Raw genomic sequence first — 17,447 nt, 5'->3', positions numbered from 1 at the left:
CAGAAGCAAAGTTATATTAGTGGGTTTAAATGATAAGATATAGTAAGCCAACTTACCCGTAGGCCGCAAAGCTGTTGCTCTTGAAATTCAAGCTCTGTTCATTTAGAATCTCATTGTACTGGCATCGATCGCCTGCCCTGTTCAGCGGGCACAGGCACTCCATGTCGTTCTCCGTATTCTCGCAGCGTCCCGAGCCGCAAACTCCTGCGGTGCACTGGGTGCCCTCGATGGCACAATCCCGGCCAGTCCAGCCCGGCTGGCAGACGCAGGTGTAGGCCTGCTCCGTCTGGCTCTCCAGGCAGACGCCCTTGTTCTGGCAGGGTCCCTGGGCGCAGGGCCGGCAATCGGTGATGCCCTCCTTGAACTTGGCCTCCCGGATCAGCTCCACGGTGCGTCCCTGCAGGGTCAGCCGGCTAATGCAGCCCACGAAGCCTGATTGCTGACCCACCGCCTCGGCGGGCAGGAACTCCCAGTTGGGCACGCCGCCAATGTACAGATCCTCAATCAGTTCCAACTGGGGTATCTATCGATTAAACGGGGGTATTACTTATTTAAACTTTTTTAAAAAATAAATAGAGCTTACCTGCTGATGCTGGGAGGTGGGGAAGGCCACCGGATGCTGGTCGTCCACCTGGATGTAGCCATCCCGCTTGAAGCGACTCACGCGCACCGTGTGCCATTCATCCAAAGCCAGTGGCTCCTCCGCTCGCACCAGCAACGGTTTACCGCCAAAATCGAACCGGAACTCCGCATAGCGATCCTTCAGCGAGAGTGCGATATAGTCACCGCTTCCGCGGGTCTGTCCATTGAAGAGCAGCAGTCCGTCGGCGTTTTCCGGCCGGAAGGTCAGCTCGAAGTTGAACTTGAACGAGGAGTTCGAGAGCGTGGGGAAGCTCATGTAGCTGCGGGGCTCCTGGCGGAACTGGGGAATCGCCCCGGTCACAACCAGAATGTTGGGGAAGTCAACCGTCTCGCCATCGCTGTATTGGGCCGAACAAACATAAGTTCCGGCATCGTTGGCCTGAACGCGATCCAACGAAAGTTTCTCCTGGAATTGGAAAAGCCGGACGTTTTTAAGAGAACTTAGAATTAGGTTTATAACTTACATTCTGCAGACTGCGTCCCGCCTGAAGTTGTCCGTATTGGCGAGACCAACGGTAGCTGGGCTGTCGATCTTCATCGGCTCCGCACTGCAAGTCGGCATTTCCGCCAACCTTGGCGTAGACTATCTTGGAGCTCTTCAGTTCATGGGGCTGCTCCTCGACCTCCAGTTTGTAGCTGGTGGTATACAGATCTCCCTCGTCCGTCTTGCACTTGCACACATAGTTACCGGCATCGGTGGAGGCCACGTTACTAATCACCAGGTTATTGCCCACTTGCTGTAGAAGTTTAATAAATGATGCAGAAAATTAGGTATTAAAGGTTGGTAAATGAAAAGTACAAAGTAAGAAAATTTAGGATCTAAAGGGGTTACGGAAAAGACTAAAAAAAAGCATGTTCCCGTAAAATCGATATGACCATGTAAGCCCATATCGTTTTTACATGAAATACTTTTTTCGACCAGGTCAATTTTATGTAAATAAATGTAAAATTGATCTACGTTTCATATTGATTTGTTCTTGGGTGTATAGGATATCCAAGAATTCGCGAATAGTGAAGAATAGGTTCGAAATATGAGGTGGTATTGTAAAAACCGAACTCACCTGGACATTTTCGCTGAGTGGAGCTCCATCGGCGCGTTCCCACACGACATCTGGGTAGGAGTCATCGGAGGAGAAGCACTCGACGGTGGTGCCGTCGCCGGCTGGCAGGTTCGAGGATTGTACACTCAGGCTCAGTTGGGGCTCGAGGATCCTTTCGGGCGAACGTGGTGGCGCCACTGGCGGCAGGTAGATGGGGTTCTGGGGAGCCGCTGGTACCGCTGATAGGGCCCAACCGCCAACAGGACATCGGATACACACACACATTGAAACGGGGGCGACAGGTCGACAAGGACGTTCACAATTCAGCGACAATTCACAAGTGCATGGGTGCATGTGTTTATGTGTGTGTGTGTTTAAGTATGTGTATGTGTGTGGGTGGTGTTTTTGTATTTGTGTGTGTGGTTTGTGTGTGAGCCATGGAAATGGGAATAAGATAGTAAAAAATACACAGAGAGAGAATAAACAGTTAGCAAAATTACAGGTCAAAATAGGCATTTCAAACAGAAAGAAGGCGATAGTTATCGATCGATAAGTTGTAATTGGTTATCGGTAAAGTTTTTTCCATTTCTAATAAGTTCATAGATGTTGTTGCAAAGTGAATTTTAGTCACTTATCGTTCGATTCATATCGCTCTCAGTTTTGTTTTAGTTGTTTCGATTTGGAATTTGATTTCCTAGTTAGACATACATAGATACGATACGATATACATATAGAGAGGCGACAGAGAGGGGACTTTGTGGATTGGTGAGGTGGACTACTTTTTATGGAGCTACTTTTACTCAATACTGCTACGAATCGAATCACACAAAATACGAATACATGTGGGGTTACGAATGGGGTCGTTTAGATTGGTTTTAATCTGGTTTTCATTTTTGGTTTCTCATCTCGAATGTTCAGTTCTACAGATCTAATTTGGACTTGGGTTACCACTAAAATCACAGATGTCTCATTTTGGTTTGTTTGAGTCACAAATATACATACAGGGGGATATAGATACAGTTAAAGATATATTTTACAAAATTTCGATTACTTAACTATTGTTTATCGTGTGGTGTGCGCGCGTATGTGTATGTGTGTTTCTGAGTGTTTTGTATTATTTACACAAATTTCGTAAGTCTAAAGTGGGTTATAAAGTTAGTAACATTATAGCCTGCCGCATGCATTTCATACATCCAAGGTTAAAACCTGTTAGCTTGCCAACCCGCTGAACGCTGTAAAGGTATCGATAGTTTGGCTATCGTTGATCGTTATTTGTTACATTTTAAGCCCTCAAGGTGCGTGTGCTCCGTTTCTCCTTTTTACTTCTCGATTGATTTTATTTGGTGCAGTTGATCAGTTATCGCCGGTCGGCTATCGATAATCGGTTGCCTTCATTTCAGTGCCAATTGCAATCGCTTCAACTCTACGATTTGGTGCACCCACGAGCAATACGGAATTAGACAGGAAGAGATGGTGGAGAAGAATATATAGAAATCGGAAGGGATAGCGGGGAAATTGGGATATGGGAAAGTAGGAGGAGGAAGGACACTATGGGATACAAATAAGTACAGTTGGGTATTAAATAGGCGATACCAGGGCAGAGAGTGAGGGAAAGCTTTTGCGGTGAGGGGTGAAGAGAGAAAACTTTGGGACCAACCGAAGCTGCGCTTCCTCAGCTTCCGATCCTTGAAGGCTTTCACAAGGCTCCTCCTTCCCGACTTTCGGTCCTTCTTCCAGCGCTTAAAGCTCCCCGATCCCGAGCTGGATCCCGATTTTCCGCTTCCCTTGCCGGCGATACAGTTGAATTCATCAGAGTGATCCGTACAGTCGTAGATCCCATCGCACACCATGTTGGCCCTGATGCAAGTGTGCGGATGCGAAACGCACTTGAAGTCGTTCGGTTGGCAGGTGTACGAAATAGTTGGTGTCCTAATCGTTGCCGGTCCGGAATTCAGGGGCTTCGAAGGTGATAGTTTGCTGCTCTTGAAGTCTGCGGCGTTTTTTATTTGCAATTTTGTGTTTCGTTTCGGTATATTCAGTATTATTTTTAAAATTTTCGTTATTTTTGTTTGGTTTGTGGAAGGCACAAAGTAAATAATTAGCAAAAATATACAGCCTCCGCAGCACTGAAGCCCTTGGTTAGTAGTAGTAGGCCCTAAACCCTATATATGTACAACTTAAACTAAGGTATATCCTGCCCCTTAGACTCGGTAATGATATTGATTATTGGGGATCCACGCATGCTGGATAAGTTAACATGGTGCTCTACTAATCGAATCCAAAGTCGAGGCTCTATCGTGGGACTATGTGCATTAGTGGGCGTGGCGGGTTGGGGGAGTTTCAGTAAAGCAACTTTTTACAGTTTTTTTCGGCATTATTTTTGTTTCTTTTTTTTTATAAAACTTATTCATCTCTAGGGTTAGGCAGTACATAATACAGATTTAAAGATCATTGGATTAATAATACAAAACAAATGCAAAATAAACGAAAAAAGGTCAAACAAAATAAAAGAATTTAAATAAAATACAAATAATATATATATATATCATATAATGGAGGATCGCTGCGATTAGAATTGGTTAGGCGGCGGTGGCTGTAACACACCTGCACAAATATACAGAACCATGCAGGGCGTGTCTTTCAGGGAGACACCGCCCTTAAACCGATTGAAAGGATACTGGGTAGTAGTTCCTGGGTAGTTGTAGTTGCGTCGTTCGATTCATTGATTGATTGCAGTTGCAGTTGCAGTTGCATGCCATACCATTAAATTTGTTTGTGTTTTGTGTGTGTTTTTTGTTCGACATAGGATCAGCAAAAGCGCACACAGTGTACCATATCATATCATATCATATATAGCATTTAGCATATACCAAGTAAACAGTTTAAGTCAAGTCAAATCAAAGGGTAATTTAAAAATATTTCAACAAGCGCACATGTAAGAAAGTGGGAGAGAGAAAGAGAAAAGCGTGAGAGAGAAAGAAATAAATATGAAATTAATCAATGGGTTCCATTTGCATTGAAAAAAGTTGGTGGAACTATTAAACCTACGGCTTCAACGGATTCTTTAAGCTGATTCTTCTGCATCTGACTGAAAGTTTGACTGATTTTATCTGATTCAAGACAAAAGTTAAGTTCATTATTTACAATTGAATTTGTGCTGGTTCCTTTCGTATTGGTTTTTGGTGTGCTTTTTGGGTGCAAGTTCGGTGATGTTGTAGAAACTCAGGAGTAAAAATGTGGCCATGGCAGTAGATTTCTTGTGCAGTGCTTATGGTTTAGATAATTAACTTGTCATTGATTTACACTTATTAATACACAAAAACACAAACAAACAGTTGACAACCAATAACCTTTTGAGGAATGTAAATTAATATTAACAAAATGTCCAATTGGACTGTAGTTGACAAACACCAAGGGTCAGTAGCGATAGGGAGAGAGGAGCCGTCACCAAAATAGGGTTTAAATGTTAAAAAACGCAACAAAAGATGGCCAGAATCGGTCAACCGAAGCTCTGAATACCCTTGCAGATCTATAAGGTTTATTGTCCTTTATATTTTATTTCAATCTAAAGGAAATCTACTTTCAGGAATAACAAATCAAATTTTTAAATAATTTAAAAATCCAATAATTTTTAGAGGATTTTTGAATCGGACAGAAAATTTAAAACATGTTTAACTCTCACATTTTAGGCCTCTGCAAGGGCTTGGGAAATAAATAAAAAGAATATGTTACAATTTGCTTCACACATTTCGTTGTGCAAGTTTTTAATGTTAATATTATGTTTTATTTCTCACTTTAAGTGGGGCTTACTTAAATGTATCGTATTAGAAATGTTTTTGGCAGCCATTTTGGTAAGCTTAAGATTTATCAAGTTGGTAGAATGTTCGTATATATGTATAAAAGTGTGCGTGTGGTGTATAGTTTCTCTTTTTCCAGATCTTAGATTGCTAGAATTTCAATTGGTGAAAAAAAAATAATTTCGATTCGGACTTTGTTTGCATGCAATGGACTTGTGTACTTTATATCATAACATGATTGGCAGTTGTCCTTCTTTCGTTTGTGACTCCACCACCACCAAAGTTTTTGCAATGATTTCGATATCCTTGTTTTTGATCATTTGTTATGTACAGAGTGTGTTCGTAGGACCCTGGAACCGCTTCCTGTATAGTGCTAGACATATATACATGGAAATATTGCTTGTTTTTTGGGTGTTGTGGGGACTGACAATTTCCGTTTGCATATTTACAGGGTGTTTTTTCGGTTTTCAATTTCGTAATTTGTTCCTTTTGTCGGTTTTTTTAGTTTATGTTAACAGATACGAGTACATTGATGTGTTTATATATATAGGCGTATTCATATACATATATTTATATTTTGAGTGGGGAATTAGTAAAATCAGCGAACGATCAAACCTGCTTAACAAAGCCTAATCCTGGAAAATTCTTCCTCTTATAAACTTAAGCATTATTCTGTTTTTTTTTAGGATTTCTTACTTAATTCGTTTGGTTTTCGGGCTAGCAAAGATTTTGTTCAAATTTTCTTTTTTTTTTTTTTTGAGTAAACCCATTTGGAAATGGATCTCTTTCGTTTTGGCAAGGGCTACTACTTAATGTGTTTTTCTTTTGTCGGGGGAGAGATGGAAGAAGGGTTGCTTGTCGGACAGGACATCTTCTGACTGCGAACCGGCGGATCTGGATCTGAATCCGACTCCACCTCTGAGCCGGAGTCGGAGACCCAGACCGCGGTGCCTCAAGAAACCTAACCCTGCTGCGATTACTCACTTAGTACTTGCAAGTCGATGGAGACGGGGGGCAGTTGCTGCCCGCTGCCCAAATCGTACGAGTTGCAGATGTAGCGGCCCTCGTCCTCGGGCTGCAATTTAACCAGCTGCAGCACCTGGCTATCCGGACGGACACCGCGGGGCAAGGGGCTGCCGTCCTCACGGTACCAGTTGAACTGCAATGTAGAATAATCGTATCGGTCAACTGTATCACTAACTGTTCGAATAGAAATCGTATTTATAAATGGGAGTAGTCCCCAATTACTTTCGCAGACAATTTTCGCCAATTTTAATTTTTTTTATAAGGGGTTATTATGTTGTTTTGCAAAAAATGGTAAAAAAAATAAAATGTCCAGGTATAAATGCCAATCGATTGAAAATTTAATAACGAAATCAGAATGGTATGGCAATCCATATTTGGATCAATATTTGCATTGTTATGGTCAAAAAACGAATTATTTTTTGTGGAAAATTGGAATCCGTTTTATTTTGGCAAAAAGTTGAATTTTTTCTGTTTGTTTTTTTGCTGAAACTTGGCCAAAAATGGTCCTACACCAAAAAGACAAACTGTTTTGAACAGATAACAAAATAATAAATAAATACATGACACTTTCCGGGTGAACTTGGAAAAATAAAATGTTCGCCAATTTTCAATTTTTTTATAAGGGGGTACATCATAATTTTTTTACGAAAAATGGCAAAAAAATAAAATGCCCAGATTTAAATGCCAATCGATTGGAAATTTAATAACGAGTTCAGAATGGTATGACAATCCATATTTGGATCAATATTTTTATTGTTATGGTCAAAAAACTAATTATTTTTTGAAAAATTAGGATCTGGGTTTTTGGTAAAAATTTGAATTTTTTCCTGTTGGTTTTTTTGCTGTAACTTGGGCAAAAATGGTCGTACGCCAAAAATACATACTGTTTTGAAGAGAAACCAAAATAATAATGATATCAGAACAATTTTTGTTTGTACTTTTTGAATAGCAAAATTCCTTTCTTTCTTTCCCTGAGTGGGGGATAATATATCACCCAAATCACCCCCTGCGGATCCGCCCATGATCGGGAATATATTTGACATTCCTCGGGAAAGACGCTCACCTGGATATTGCCGCGAACCTCGTCGCCGTACTGGGTGGTCAGGCGGCATCGCAACTGGATGGAGTCGCCCACCTGACGCTGTTGCACCTGCGAGTGGGGAACGGGCTGGAAGCCACTGGGCTGTTTCACCACCACCCTGGCGTTCTTCGATCGGCTTCCATATTGATTGGTGGCCGAGCAGCGGTATTCACCGGCAGCAGCCTGAGTGATGGACGCGAACCTGAGGACATTGCCCTCGATGCGTACGGAACTGGAGTGAATGGAAGGTTAGGTAAGGTATGCAATAAAGTCAGGGCTTTTTAATTCCCACCTGGGCAGTGGTCGATTGTTGTCGGTGGTCCAATGCACGTCCTCCGGACGCACGTTCTCCACCTGGCAGTAGACATCCAAGTTCTGGCCCAGCTCCACGGTCAGCGGGATGTTGGGATAGAAGGTGATCCTGGGCAGGGGCAGGAGAACCAGCTCCCTCACCACATGGGCCTCCACACGTCCATCGCGACCGATTCCATTGCAGCGGTACTGACCCAGATTCTGCGGCTCCACGAAGACAATCACCAGCGTATTTCTCACCGTGTAGGCATTGTGCGGCAGGGGTGTGCCATCGACGCGTTCCCATTCCGTGTTCACGTTGTCCACGTTGCAGATGAGGGTCACATTGTTGCCCAATTCGGTGGTCAGGCGTTCGTTGCTCAATGGATTCGGTTGGATTTGGGGCCGATTGGGGGGCTGTCGGGTATCGACATCACCATTGTCATCTCCTCCTAAAAATATGGTTTACGAATCAATATATATGGCTTTGTATAAAGAAACTTTCTTTTGTTCTGAAGAATTCGCGTTCAACTAAAGGTAACTACTACATGGTAAAGAAACCGAACTCACCTGCACCGACGTCACCCCGTCTGGGTTGTACCTCCACGCGAATGTATTGTTGATCTTCACCCGCGTCATTGGATCCGTGACAGACGTAGATGCCTTCGTTCTCCTTGCTCACCCGGAAGATTTTCACGTCGGCAGTGTTGGTTCGGAAAGGTTGCGCAAAAACAGCACCTTCCGGTACTCCCATCCTGTCAACGTCTCTTCCCTCGAAACTCCAAAAGACCGAAGGAGTAGGGACGCCACTGCCCACGCAGCTGAGCGAGAGTTCGTCGCCCTGGGTGACGATATGGTGTTGCCTATCTGGTTCGATCCGCACAAGAGTTGGCTCCTGGACGTTAATGGTGGCCAAGCCGCTCACCTGGCCAGCTATGTTGCTCGCCCGGCACTCGTAGGTACCGCTATCATCGAGCACAATGTCATCGATCCTAGAGGGGAATACATACGAATTTATGAAATAGGTTTACACATGGCTTCTAGTAGAGAGGAGAGTACTTACACAACATAGCCGGGTGCCTGGACCTTGTGACGCGGCGACAGTGGCTGACCATCCGTTCGAACCCACTCGACGGTCGGTTCGGGAATGCCCTGGGCGGCACAGTAAAGGGACGCCTGGGAGCCAACCGAAACCTTTTGGGTGGCCGTATCAATCGTAAGACTCGGCCGCTCCCGGGCTGCAAACAAGTAAACGACAGTGGTGGCACCAATTAGTATTAGGAGAAGACTGTGCGGACCTGTCTTATTACCAACTCCACTCTTGTGCACTTGCATGGCGAAGTGTTGGGTTTTAATTAAATACATTTGGGGGATTTTGGGGTTTTTTTAAAAATCAATATTCGGGATTAATAAGTGTTTGTGAGGGAAGAGAGACAACAACACGAAATAGAGCAAAGGATTGTTAGTTTGGAACTTTTGTTCTCTATAGAGGGAGAAAGGTTGAGAGAGGTTGCGGTCAAAGAAGATTATAACTTAATAATCTTTCACCGCAACTGATACTAGATAAAGGTAGCCTCTGGGGATGAAGATATAATATAATACAACCGTATCGGATCCCTGATAACTTACGTTCAATATCGATGCTTGTGCTGGACTGATCGCTGCCGTGAGAGTTCTCGGCGATGCAGGAGTAAAGACCACGATTCTCACTGCGGCCTCCGTAGATGGTGAGCACATTGCCACTGATGCGGACATTTTCGGCCAGATTCTCCTGCACCTTGGTCCACTTAATCGAGGGATAGGGCGTTCCACTTGCCTCACATGTGATGCTCAAGTCCTCGCCTTGCACAATTATGATGTTCTGCTCCAAGGTCAAGATATGCGGCTTGTCGCTGTGAAATATAAATGGAGTTATGGAATATTTAGGTCTCAGATCATAAAATATTTTTTTAAATTAAAAAAAAAAAAAATTAAAAACAAGAAAGGAAGCTAGCTTCGGCAAGCCGAAGCTTATATACCCTTGCAGATCATTCTATTAATATACAAATCGCAAAAATGTTAAATTTCTTATTATTTCACATTAATTTTTCGATCGTTTCTATCACAGCTATATGATATAGTAGTTCGATCTTTTAAAAATTAAAATCGAAATTCGGAAATATTTCAAAATAGTCATATCCCAGAGAAGAAGGGAATGTAATAAAAACCAACAAAGATATAATTTTTTCCCATTAATTTCCATTTAATTTTTCGACCGTTCCTATGGCAGCTATATGATATAGTGATCCGATTAAAAAAACAAAAAAACCGAAATTCAGAAATATATAGAAAAAAATATTCCCAAGAGTAGAAGGTAAAATTTAAAAAAACACCGGAGCTAGAATTTTTTTACTTTTTTTTTTTTGATCCTTCCTATGGGAGCTATAAGATATAGTTGTCCGATCCGGTTGGTTCCGACATATATACTACCTGCAATAGAAATACGACTTCTACGAAAGTTTCATCCCGATATCTTTAAAACTGAGAGACTAGTTTGCGTAGAAACGGACGGACAGACGGACGGACAGACGGACATGGCTAGATCGACTCGTCTTGTGATGCTGATCAAGAATATATATACTTTATGGGGTCGGAAATCTCTCCTTCACTGCGTTGCAAACTTCTGACTGAAATCATAATACCCTCTGCAAGGGTATAAAAAAACAAAAAACAGCACTTGTAGCGCTGGCATATCAAATAAATTAAATTGAACTCTAGAATTAGAAATCATAGATATGTTTGTATGTTCTAGCATTATTTTCTCCCTTCCAACTGCTCTACTTTAAAGGCAAATATTCCTTAGCGGAACTTCTCACTCACCCAAGGATTCCCGGCTCGTTGGGCTGCTCGATGTAGACCCGTGCGCTCTCGGTGAAGTTGCGTCGGGTGCGCAGGTCGAAGGCCACACAGGTGTAGGTGCCGGAGTCGCGAACGTTGGCATCGCGGACTTCCAGGACATTTCCGCGGACCACAACATTTCGGGGTGACGACGCGGACAGGGAGCGACCATCGTGGGACCAATCGTAGCGCAGAGAGGCAGCGCTGGTGAATTGGCAGGACAACTGGAAGGAGTCACCGGCCACACCGTTCACCTCCTGCGGTGTGATGTACAAACGATCCTGCTGCGGCGGCGGCTGGGGAGGATTGCTCCGGACATACACGACTACGTACTTCTCCTCCCGACTCAGGCTATTCTCTGCCTGGCAGCGATAGCGACCCTCGTCCGATTTCCTCGGCGAATCGAAGACCAGCCGATTGTTGTCCGTTCGCGTACTTTGGGCGTCCGCATGGCCATCCACGCGAGTCCAGGTGACAGTGGGTGGTGGGTTGCCCTCCACCTCGCAGACGATCTCATTGCTTACGTACTCCTCGAAGGTCACGTCGTTGGGCAAATCCACAATGTGAGCCGGCGAGCGTTGGTCCTCCTCTGAGAATTGCATTTTTTGGTAAAAGAGAAAACATGGGTTTTATAATGTCAAATGTAATATAATCTTCTAAATATAAAATGTTATTTTGTTTGCTAATTTCAAGTACCGTATCGTGCCAGCATTTCCTGGGCATATCCTTTGATAAATGCCGCAATTTATATGAGATTACAAGTGTTATTAGCTATTTGGTAGATTTTAGAGGTAAAGGATTAGGTAACCGGTACTCACGGGAAACGGTGATGGAGACGTGGTCCGTAAAGCTGTGGCCGGTCTCGTTGCTTACGGCCTGGCAGATGTAGATTCCAGAATCGCTGATCTGCAGGTTGAACAGCTGCAGATTACCGCCTTGCACCTCGACTCCCTCGGGCAGGTGACTGCCCTGCTTGTACCAGTTCACAAACACTGGGCTCTGGGCGATAGGAATTTAAAGATGTGTTATAGTCACAGTAAAAATATTATATGATTCTAAACCATCTAAACCACTATATCAGATCCCTGTGAACTTACATTGGTCCAGCGCATTCGACCGGTACAGCTGAGGGTCAGCGATCCACCCACGGGCAGAATGGTAATCTCTGGCCTGGCAATCGACACTATGATCTGGGTGCGCACGGGATCATCGGTACTGGTATCCGGTTCCGGAGTCGGTTCGTTAGTTTCTAGGGTAGCGGGGAATATCGATTAGACAAACACTTCAACACCATAGGCTGTTCCCAATTGTTGAGTTCCTAGCGGTGTGAGTAAATCCCTCTTTTACGAGTGAGTTCTCATCTGAGTTTCGCATTAATGTAAGTTAAAATCTTGTTCAGTTTTTTACACTATTTGATTTAAAAAATCACATGAGAACTCGGTTCGCAAAGAGAGGCCTTGAGAATGTGTTAGTGACATGTGGTTGCGTTTTAATGACTCCTATTTGGGACACAAAGTCAGGAGATCGTAGTAGGGGCTTAGTTTTTGGTTCCTTGGAGTCTCCATTCCCATTAGGGGAACACTCCAGTTGACCTACAGCTCCACGGGTTAATCGACAGATTGGTTAAAAAAACATGGATATAGTGCGTTTCATAACTTTTGAGGTTTATTTCAAGAGGTTAGTCTAACCACTACTTTTAAGAGATCAGTTATTATAATTCTTAAAATGGTTAAAACCCATTCTTGCACTATTTAGAAGAAAATTTAATTGGTAAGTTTGGATGTATTGTAGTTTTTTATAGTCATTATAGACGACACAGTTACATGTTAATCAATAATTAATTGTGCTATTCAAGTTGTGAAGCGCACTATTTAATTTAGAAGTCAGATTCTAACCTTGGGTTAGTGGCTACGGTAAGTTCACGGACTACTTCAACGCGTTCCTGGGCCAATATGTTGTGGCTTTGCGGTCGCTGACGTTATAGACTGGCAGCTAAGATACAAATAACGTATGGTACACACAGAGACAGAGAGACAAAGACAAAAGAGTTACCGATGGGCTAGTCGAAGAAGGTTCGGAGGATCAGAGGGTCTAGTGCGGCAACTGTACACAGAGAACAAAAACTACTTTTGGGGTAAGACAAGTACTAAGACACATAAACTAGCTAAGTGGTATTTTAGATCACCGAAAGATCAGACACAGAGTCAGAAAAAAAGAGAGGCGGAGATAATACAGGATCTAACCCAATTACAAGAGTCTGGGAAACTTCCCGCGTGGTCTACTTTTGGGGTTTAGGTCACAAATATACGAGAGTTAGGTTCGCTCTACTACACACACACACAGAGATCTACGGATCTTTTCACATATCTAAGCTTGGAAGATACTAAATAGGTGGTGTAGAGTGGAGTTTTAGGTGTGCTGGTGGTGTGAGAGATATAGAGGTACGAGTATTAGAAAGGCAACAGTTGTGGTGTTCTTTGTAGGCGGCTGAGTGGTTCTCAGTGGTTCAGTGCCGTGGATCGGAGAGCTTGGAGCGAACCTCGCGATGGACAGCCGTAGCGCAGCTTGGTCATATTTCCTATGATTCTGTTGCCCTTATATATCTGCAGGGTGTCATTAAACGAGATTGTCTCGTTCGGTGCGATATCGAACTGAAAGCCGCTGCAACAGAATCCCCTGCTTAAATCACATATCTGGGGCGGTTCTTCGATAATGGGCGATGTGTCTAGAATGTGGATGGATGGGATGTTTGTTGGTTTTGGTGATTTCAATTATTCAGTTTTTTTATTGTCCGATTTCGATTGGTTTTATAGTTGATGACGGAGGAGGAATGACAAAAACAAAAGTCCGAGAGAAAGGATAAAGTAAATCAAAACAGGTAAGATCTTTATAATCGGTTGATCCGATCGCTGTGTACCCACTACTCGGATTACGCAGTCAGCCAGAGATCGAAAGTATTACGAGTAATGTTTTAGAAATACTTGAAATACACTAAAATTTAAATTGTAAGTCATGCCAAAAACGGACAGGGCTACTTTCGATCAAGGGTTTCTATCGTTCGACGAAATCCAAGTGGGCATTTAAAGTTCATTTAGACTAGGGGATGCTAGTGGATGTAAACGATTGTATTTCATGATGTTCGGTATGCAGAAGTTGGGCTAGAATGCCAGTAATGGAGAATAGGGAGAGAGCGGTGAAAGGACGAGTGTGATTTACTTCTTCACTTACCAATTTCCCGGCAGCGATCACCCCTCCAGCGTGGCCTGCACTGGCATTCGACGTTACCGCCGCTGACCAAGCCGCAGGATTCCGTGTTGGAAGCGTCGCAAGGACACTGACTGCAGCGTCCAGAGGCGTCGCGGTAGTGCAGTGGTGCGCAGGACTCACAGGAAGTGCCCGTATAACCGGATGGACACTGGCACAACTCGATATCGGAGGCATGCGTAGCTCCAGGCGCTCTCGTGGTTATCGAACTCTCCAGGATGACATTGCTAATCGAGGTGCTGACCGTGGGCACCTTGGGTGTGGCCAGGATCAGGATGTGCTGCAGATCCGACAGCACAGTCATGAAGTCGGCCCGCGTGGCCTGTCGTGCCGATCCACGATCCTCAACCGTCCACTGCTCGTCCTCATGCAAACGCACATGGTATTCCTGCTCGTTGTCATGGCCATCGGGTCGCGACCAGATCAGCTTGAGTCCGTTGCCAATTAGGACCACATCCTTGCCACGATGGTCCCGGCCAACGGACTCCACAATCAGGCTGTACTCCAAGCGGCCGCCGTACGACAACAGCTGGTTGCCCAGCACACTACCCCTCAGGCTCCAGTACTTGGGCGTGTAGGAGGTGTGCTTGTAGGTATACACATTCCTGGGCACGTCGGGCACAAGGTTATCCCTATCCATGATGTCGCCGAATTCGTCTGTTATCAATGGTGGCGTCGAAATGAAGTCCACGGGTATCAGCTGGCGGTAGAGAGACGCCGAGCGGCACTGGTTGGTCAGTCCGGAGCAGTAGCACTCCTTGCAACCGTCCGGATTTTGGGCCGACAGTCCATAGGTTCCGGGGCGGCACTGATCGCATCGATCGCCAGCCACATTCCTCTTGCACTCGCACTGGTAGCCGCGGCAACCGGCGGTTCCCTCCTGTTGGCAATTCACCAGGCATTCGGCCGTCTGATTGCCCGGTGCCGGTGGACGCGACGTCGGATAGCCGCCGTCATCGTATTGACAGTCGTACGAAGTTCCTCGGGTGGCATCACCCACATAGCCGGCGGCGCATCGGTCACAATTGAATCCTTCGGTGTTGTCGGAACAGCTCTGGAAAAGATTAATCATTAATAGGTTTTACGACCTTGGTCCTTCCAGCCGGATACTCACTTCGCATTCGCCTGTCTCACTGTTGCAATACTTGGAATGTCCATTGCACTCGCAGGGCCTGCAGAGACCCAGATAGATTCCTGCCTCCGGATCGCGCGTATAGCCAGGAGCACACTGCTCGCAGGAGAGACCCAAATAGCCCTCGGGACAGCGGCACTGCTCCACTTCGACGGCACGTGCGGTGCCCAGATTGGTGGCCGTGGCCGTATCCAATGTGACCGATCGCAGCGAGGCCTCCTTGGTGCTAGTCGTGTACGTGGCCTTGATATAGATGGCCGTAATATTGCTGAGGGCCATCAGGACGTGTTCACGGTTAGGCACCAGTTCATCGCCGCGCTGCCATGCGCTCTCCTTGATCTCCACGGCATAGGTGTTGGCCACACTGGGACTGACCTGCGACTTCCTGTAATGGATGAGCCTCAGATCCTCGCCGCTCTTGATCACCACATCGGGGGCACTGTTGCGCGACATAATGCCGCTGGGCAGGGGACTGTAGCTGAGCGTGTAGCTCAACTTGCCTCCGTACGAGGTCAGCTTGTTGCCCAGGAAGGCGGCGGGAAGACTCCAGTAGAGCGTATTACCGGCCTGCTCGGCGGATCCCACGAAGCTCAAGGCATTGGCCTGGGTGGACATGGAAACGGGCACCGTTACCGGGGTATTGCGCATATAGTCGCTAATCAGGGCGAATCCATGATTGACGCGCGTTCGTCCAAAGGTGCTGGTGACCTGGTTGCGATACCACGAACTACTGTCACAATCCAAGCCCACTCCACTGCAGAAGCACTCGATGCAACCGGTGTAGGTGAACGAATTGAGGTGGAAACTCTTCGGCGCGCAGGTGTCGCACTGTTCGCCAATCACGCTATCCTTGCACTGGCACGTTCCATTGCTGTAGATGTTGTAGGTGCCGTCGACATTGCACGAACTATCGGGTATCTTGCGACAGACTCCTCCCGGTGCCAACGGATTACCCTGGTAACCCTGGGCGCAGTGCTCGCACCTCTTGCCGGCATAGCCTTCGTTGCAGCGGCAAATCACATCGCCATCGGGACTCTGTTGGCAGCCGCTGGCAAAGTTATTGGCGCCCGCGTGGGGGCACGGACACTCCTGGCAGGGAACACCAAGTCGGGGATTGCCGTAGGTTCCCGCTGGGCACGGTTCCGGGGTGAAGGGCACACAATGACCCAGCCAAGGTCCGCGGGCCTGGCGAACATAGCCCGAGGCACAGGACTCGCACGAATCACCAACATAGCCGGGCGGACAGGTGCACTTCTCCACGAGCGAGGCACTGCCCAATCCCTGATCGGCACTTCCGGCCGAATCCAAGGCGATATTTATCAGATCCACTTCGCGAGCTGTGCTATCCAGGTAGCCCAGTCGAATCAGAATATTGTCCACATTGGCCAGTATCATCATGATGTCCTCTCGCGTTCCCTTGCGACCATCCGGCTTCGTCCAGCCTCCCGGCAGGAAGGGAATAGTCACCCTGTTGTTCTGACCCGGATGAGTGCGAACGCGATGGGTTAGCGTGAAACTGTTGCCGGTGATGATGACATCGGGTCCGCTGACCGGTCTACCGTTGCCATTGTACCTGACCTCGTAGCGCAGATTGCCGCCATAGGACTTCAGCTGGTTGCCCATATACTCAGCGGGCAGGGCCAAGAATGGTGTCTCCCGGCCGTTGTAGTGTACGTTCGATGCCCTGAACTGAACACCATGGTGCAAGGTGAGCAGATCCTGACCCGGACTAGCCTCATTGATGACAATTTGACGGAACGGACTGAGTTCAACGCTGACCACGCGGTGCGAAAGGATCGGTGGCTGAATGGCGTAGGTGAACAAATTGGCACTGTCACAGTTGGTCGAAACGCCAAAGCAGAAGCACTGGACGCATTCCTCCGACTTGCGGGCCAGCATATTGAAGAATCCGGCCTTGCAGACATCCGAGCGCACCGGCGTAACGGTGACAATCGAGTTCGTTTTCGGATAGAAGGTGCCGCGTGTGTTGATGAACTCGCACGAGTAGGCACCACTGTCCTGGGGCCTCATGTTCGGACAGCGCAGGGTTCCGGTTCCGCCGTAGCTCTTCGATTCACACTTCTCGGGCACATGGCCCCAGTTGAGACGCCACACGATCGTCGGCGTCGGGACGCCGGTGCCCACGCAGGTCAGCTCGAGGACCTCGTACTCCATCACGACAATCGAGGGTGCGGGTAGGGTCATTGGAGAGGGCACCGCTGGAAATAGGATAAGAAAAAATAGTTTATAGTGGTTGGGGTAACCGAACAAGGGTTGCCAATATCTGGCATGAAGGA

At 46.2% G+C, this 17,447-nt stretch overlaps 1 protein-coding gene across 40 annotated transcripts in view; it reads right to left on the bottom strand.

The window, feature by feature from the left end:
- The window catches only part of trol (terribly reduced optic lobes), an 83,202-nt gene that overhangs the window by 3,862 nt on the left and 61,893 nt on the right, over positions 1 to 17,447 (bottom strand). For 24 of the 40 annotated variants that reach the window (XM_070218418.1, XM_070218420.1, XM_070218423.1 and 21 more), the window contains 17 exons: positions 15,133 to 17,369; positions 13,983 to 15,072; positions 13,294 to 13,479; positions 11,852 to 12,003; positions 11,573 to 11,753; positions 10,737 to 11,343; positions 9,507 to 9,769; positions 8,941 to 9,115; positions 8,448 to 8,869; positions 7,879 to 8,329; positions 7,569 to 7,818; positions 6,464 to 6,638; positions 4,287 to 4,373; positions 1,704 to 1,921; positions 1,107 to 1,379; positions 584 to 1,048; positions 57 to 523 (listed from right to left, as the gene is read on the bottom strand). In XM_070218418.1, coding sequence (XP_070074519.1) covers positions 57 to 523; positions 584 to 1,048; positions 1,107 to 1,379; positions 1,704 to 1,921; positions 4,287 to 4,373; positions 6,464 to 6,638; positions 7,569 to 7,818; positions 7,879 to 8,329; positions 8,448 to 8,869; positions 8,941 to 9,115; positions 9,507 to 9,769; positions 10,737 to 11,343; positions 11,573 to 11,753; positions 11,852 to 12,003; positions 13,294 to 13,479; positions 13,983 to 15,072; positions 15,133 to 17,369 — 7,699 coding nt within the window. The remainder of the gene's footprint in view (positions 1 to 56; positions 524 to 583; positions 1,049 to 1,106; positions 1,380 to 1,703; positions 1,922 to 4,286; positions 4,374 to 6,463; positions 6,639 to 7,568; positions 7,819 to 7,878; positions 8,330 to 8,447; positions 8,870 to 8,940; positions 9,116 to 9,506; positions 9,770 to 10,736; positions 11,344 to 11,572; positions 11,754 to 11,851; positions 12,004 to 13,293; positions 13,480 to 13,982; positions 15,073 to 15,132; positions 17,370 to 17,447) is intronic. The other 16 variants (XM_070218424.1, XM_070218433.1, XM_044396079.1 and 13 more) reach the window with 3 other exon arrangements.

This window comes from Drosophila takahashii, chromosome X (assembly GCF_030179915.1).
Source record: "Drosophila takahashii strain IR98-3 E-12201 chromosome X, DtakHiC1v2, whole genome shotgun sequence".
NCBI lineage: Eukaryota > Metazoa > Arthropoda > Insecta > Diptera > Drosophilidae > Drosophila > Drosophila takahashii.
Note: the sequence above shows the minus strand (reverse complement) of the source record. Positions and strands in the feature narration are given on the sequence as shown.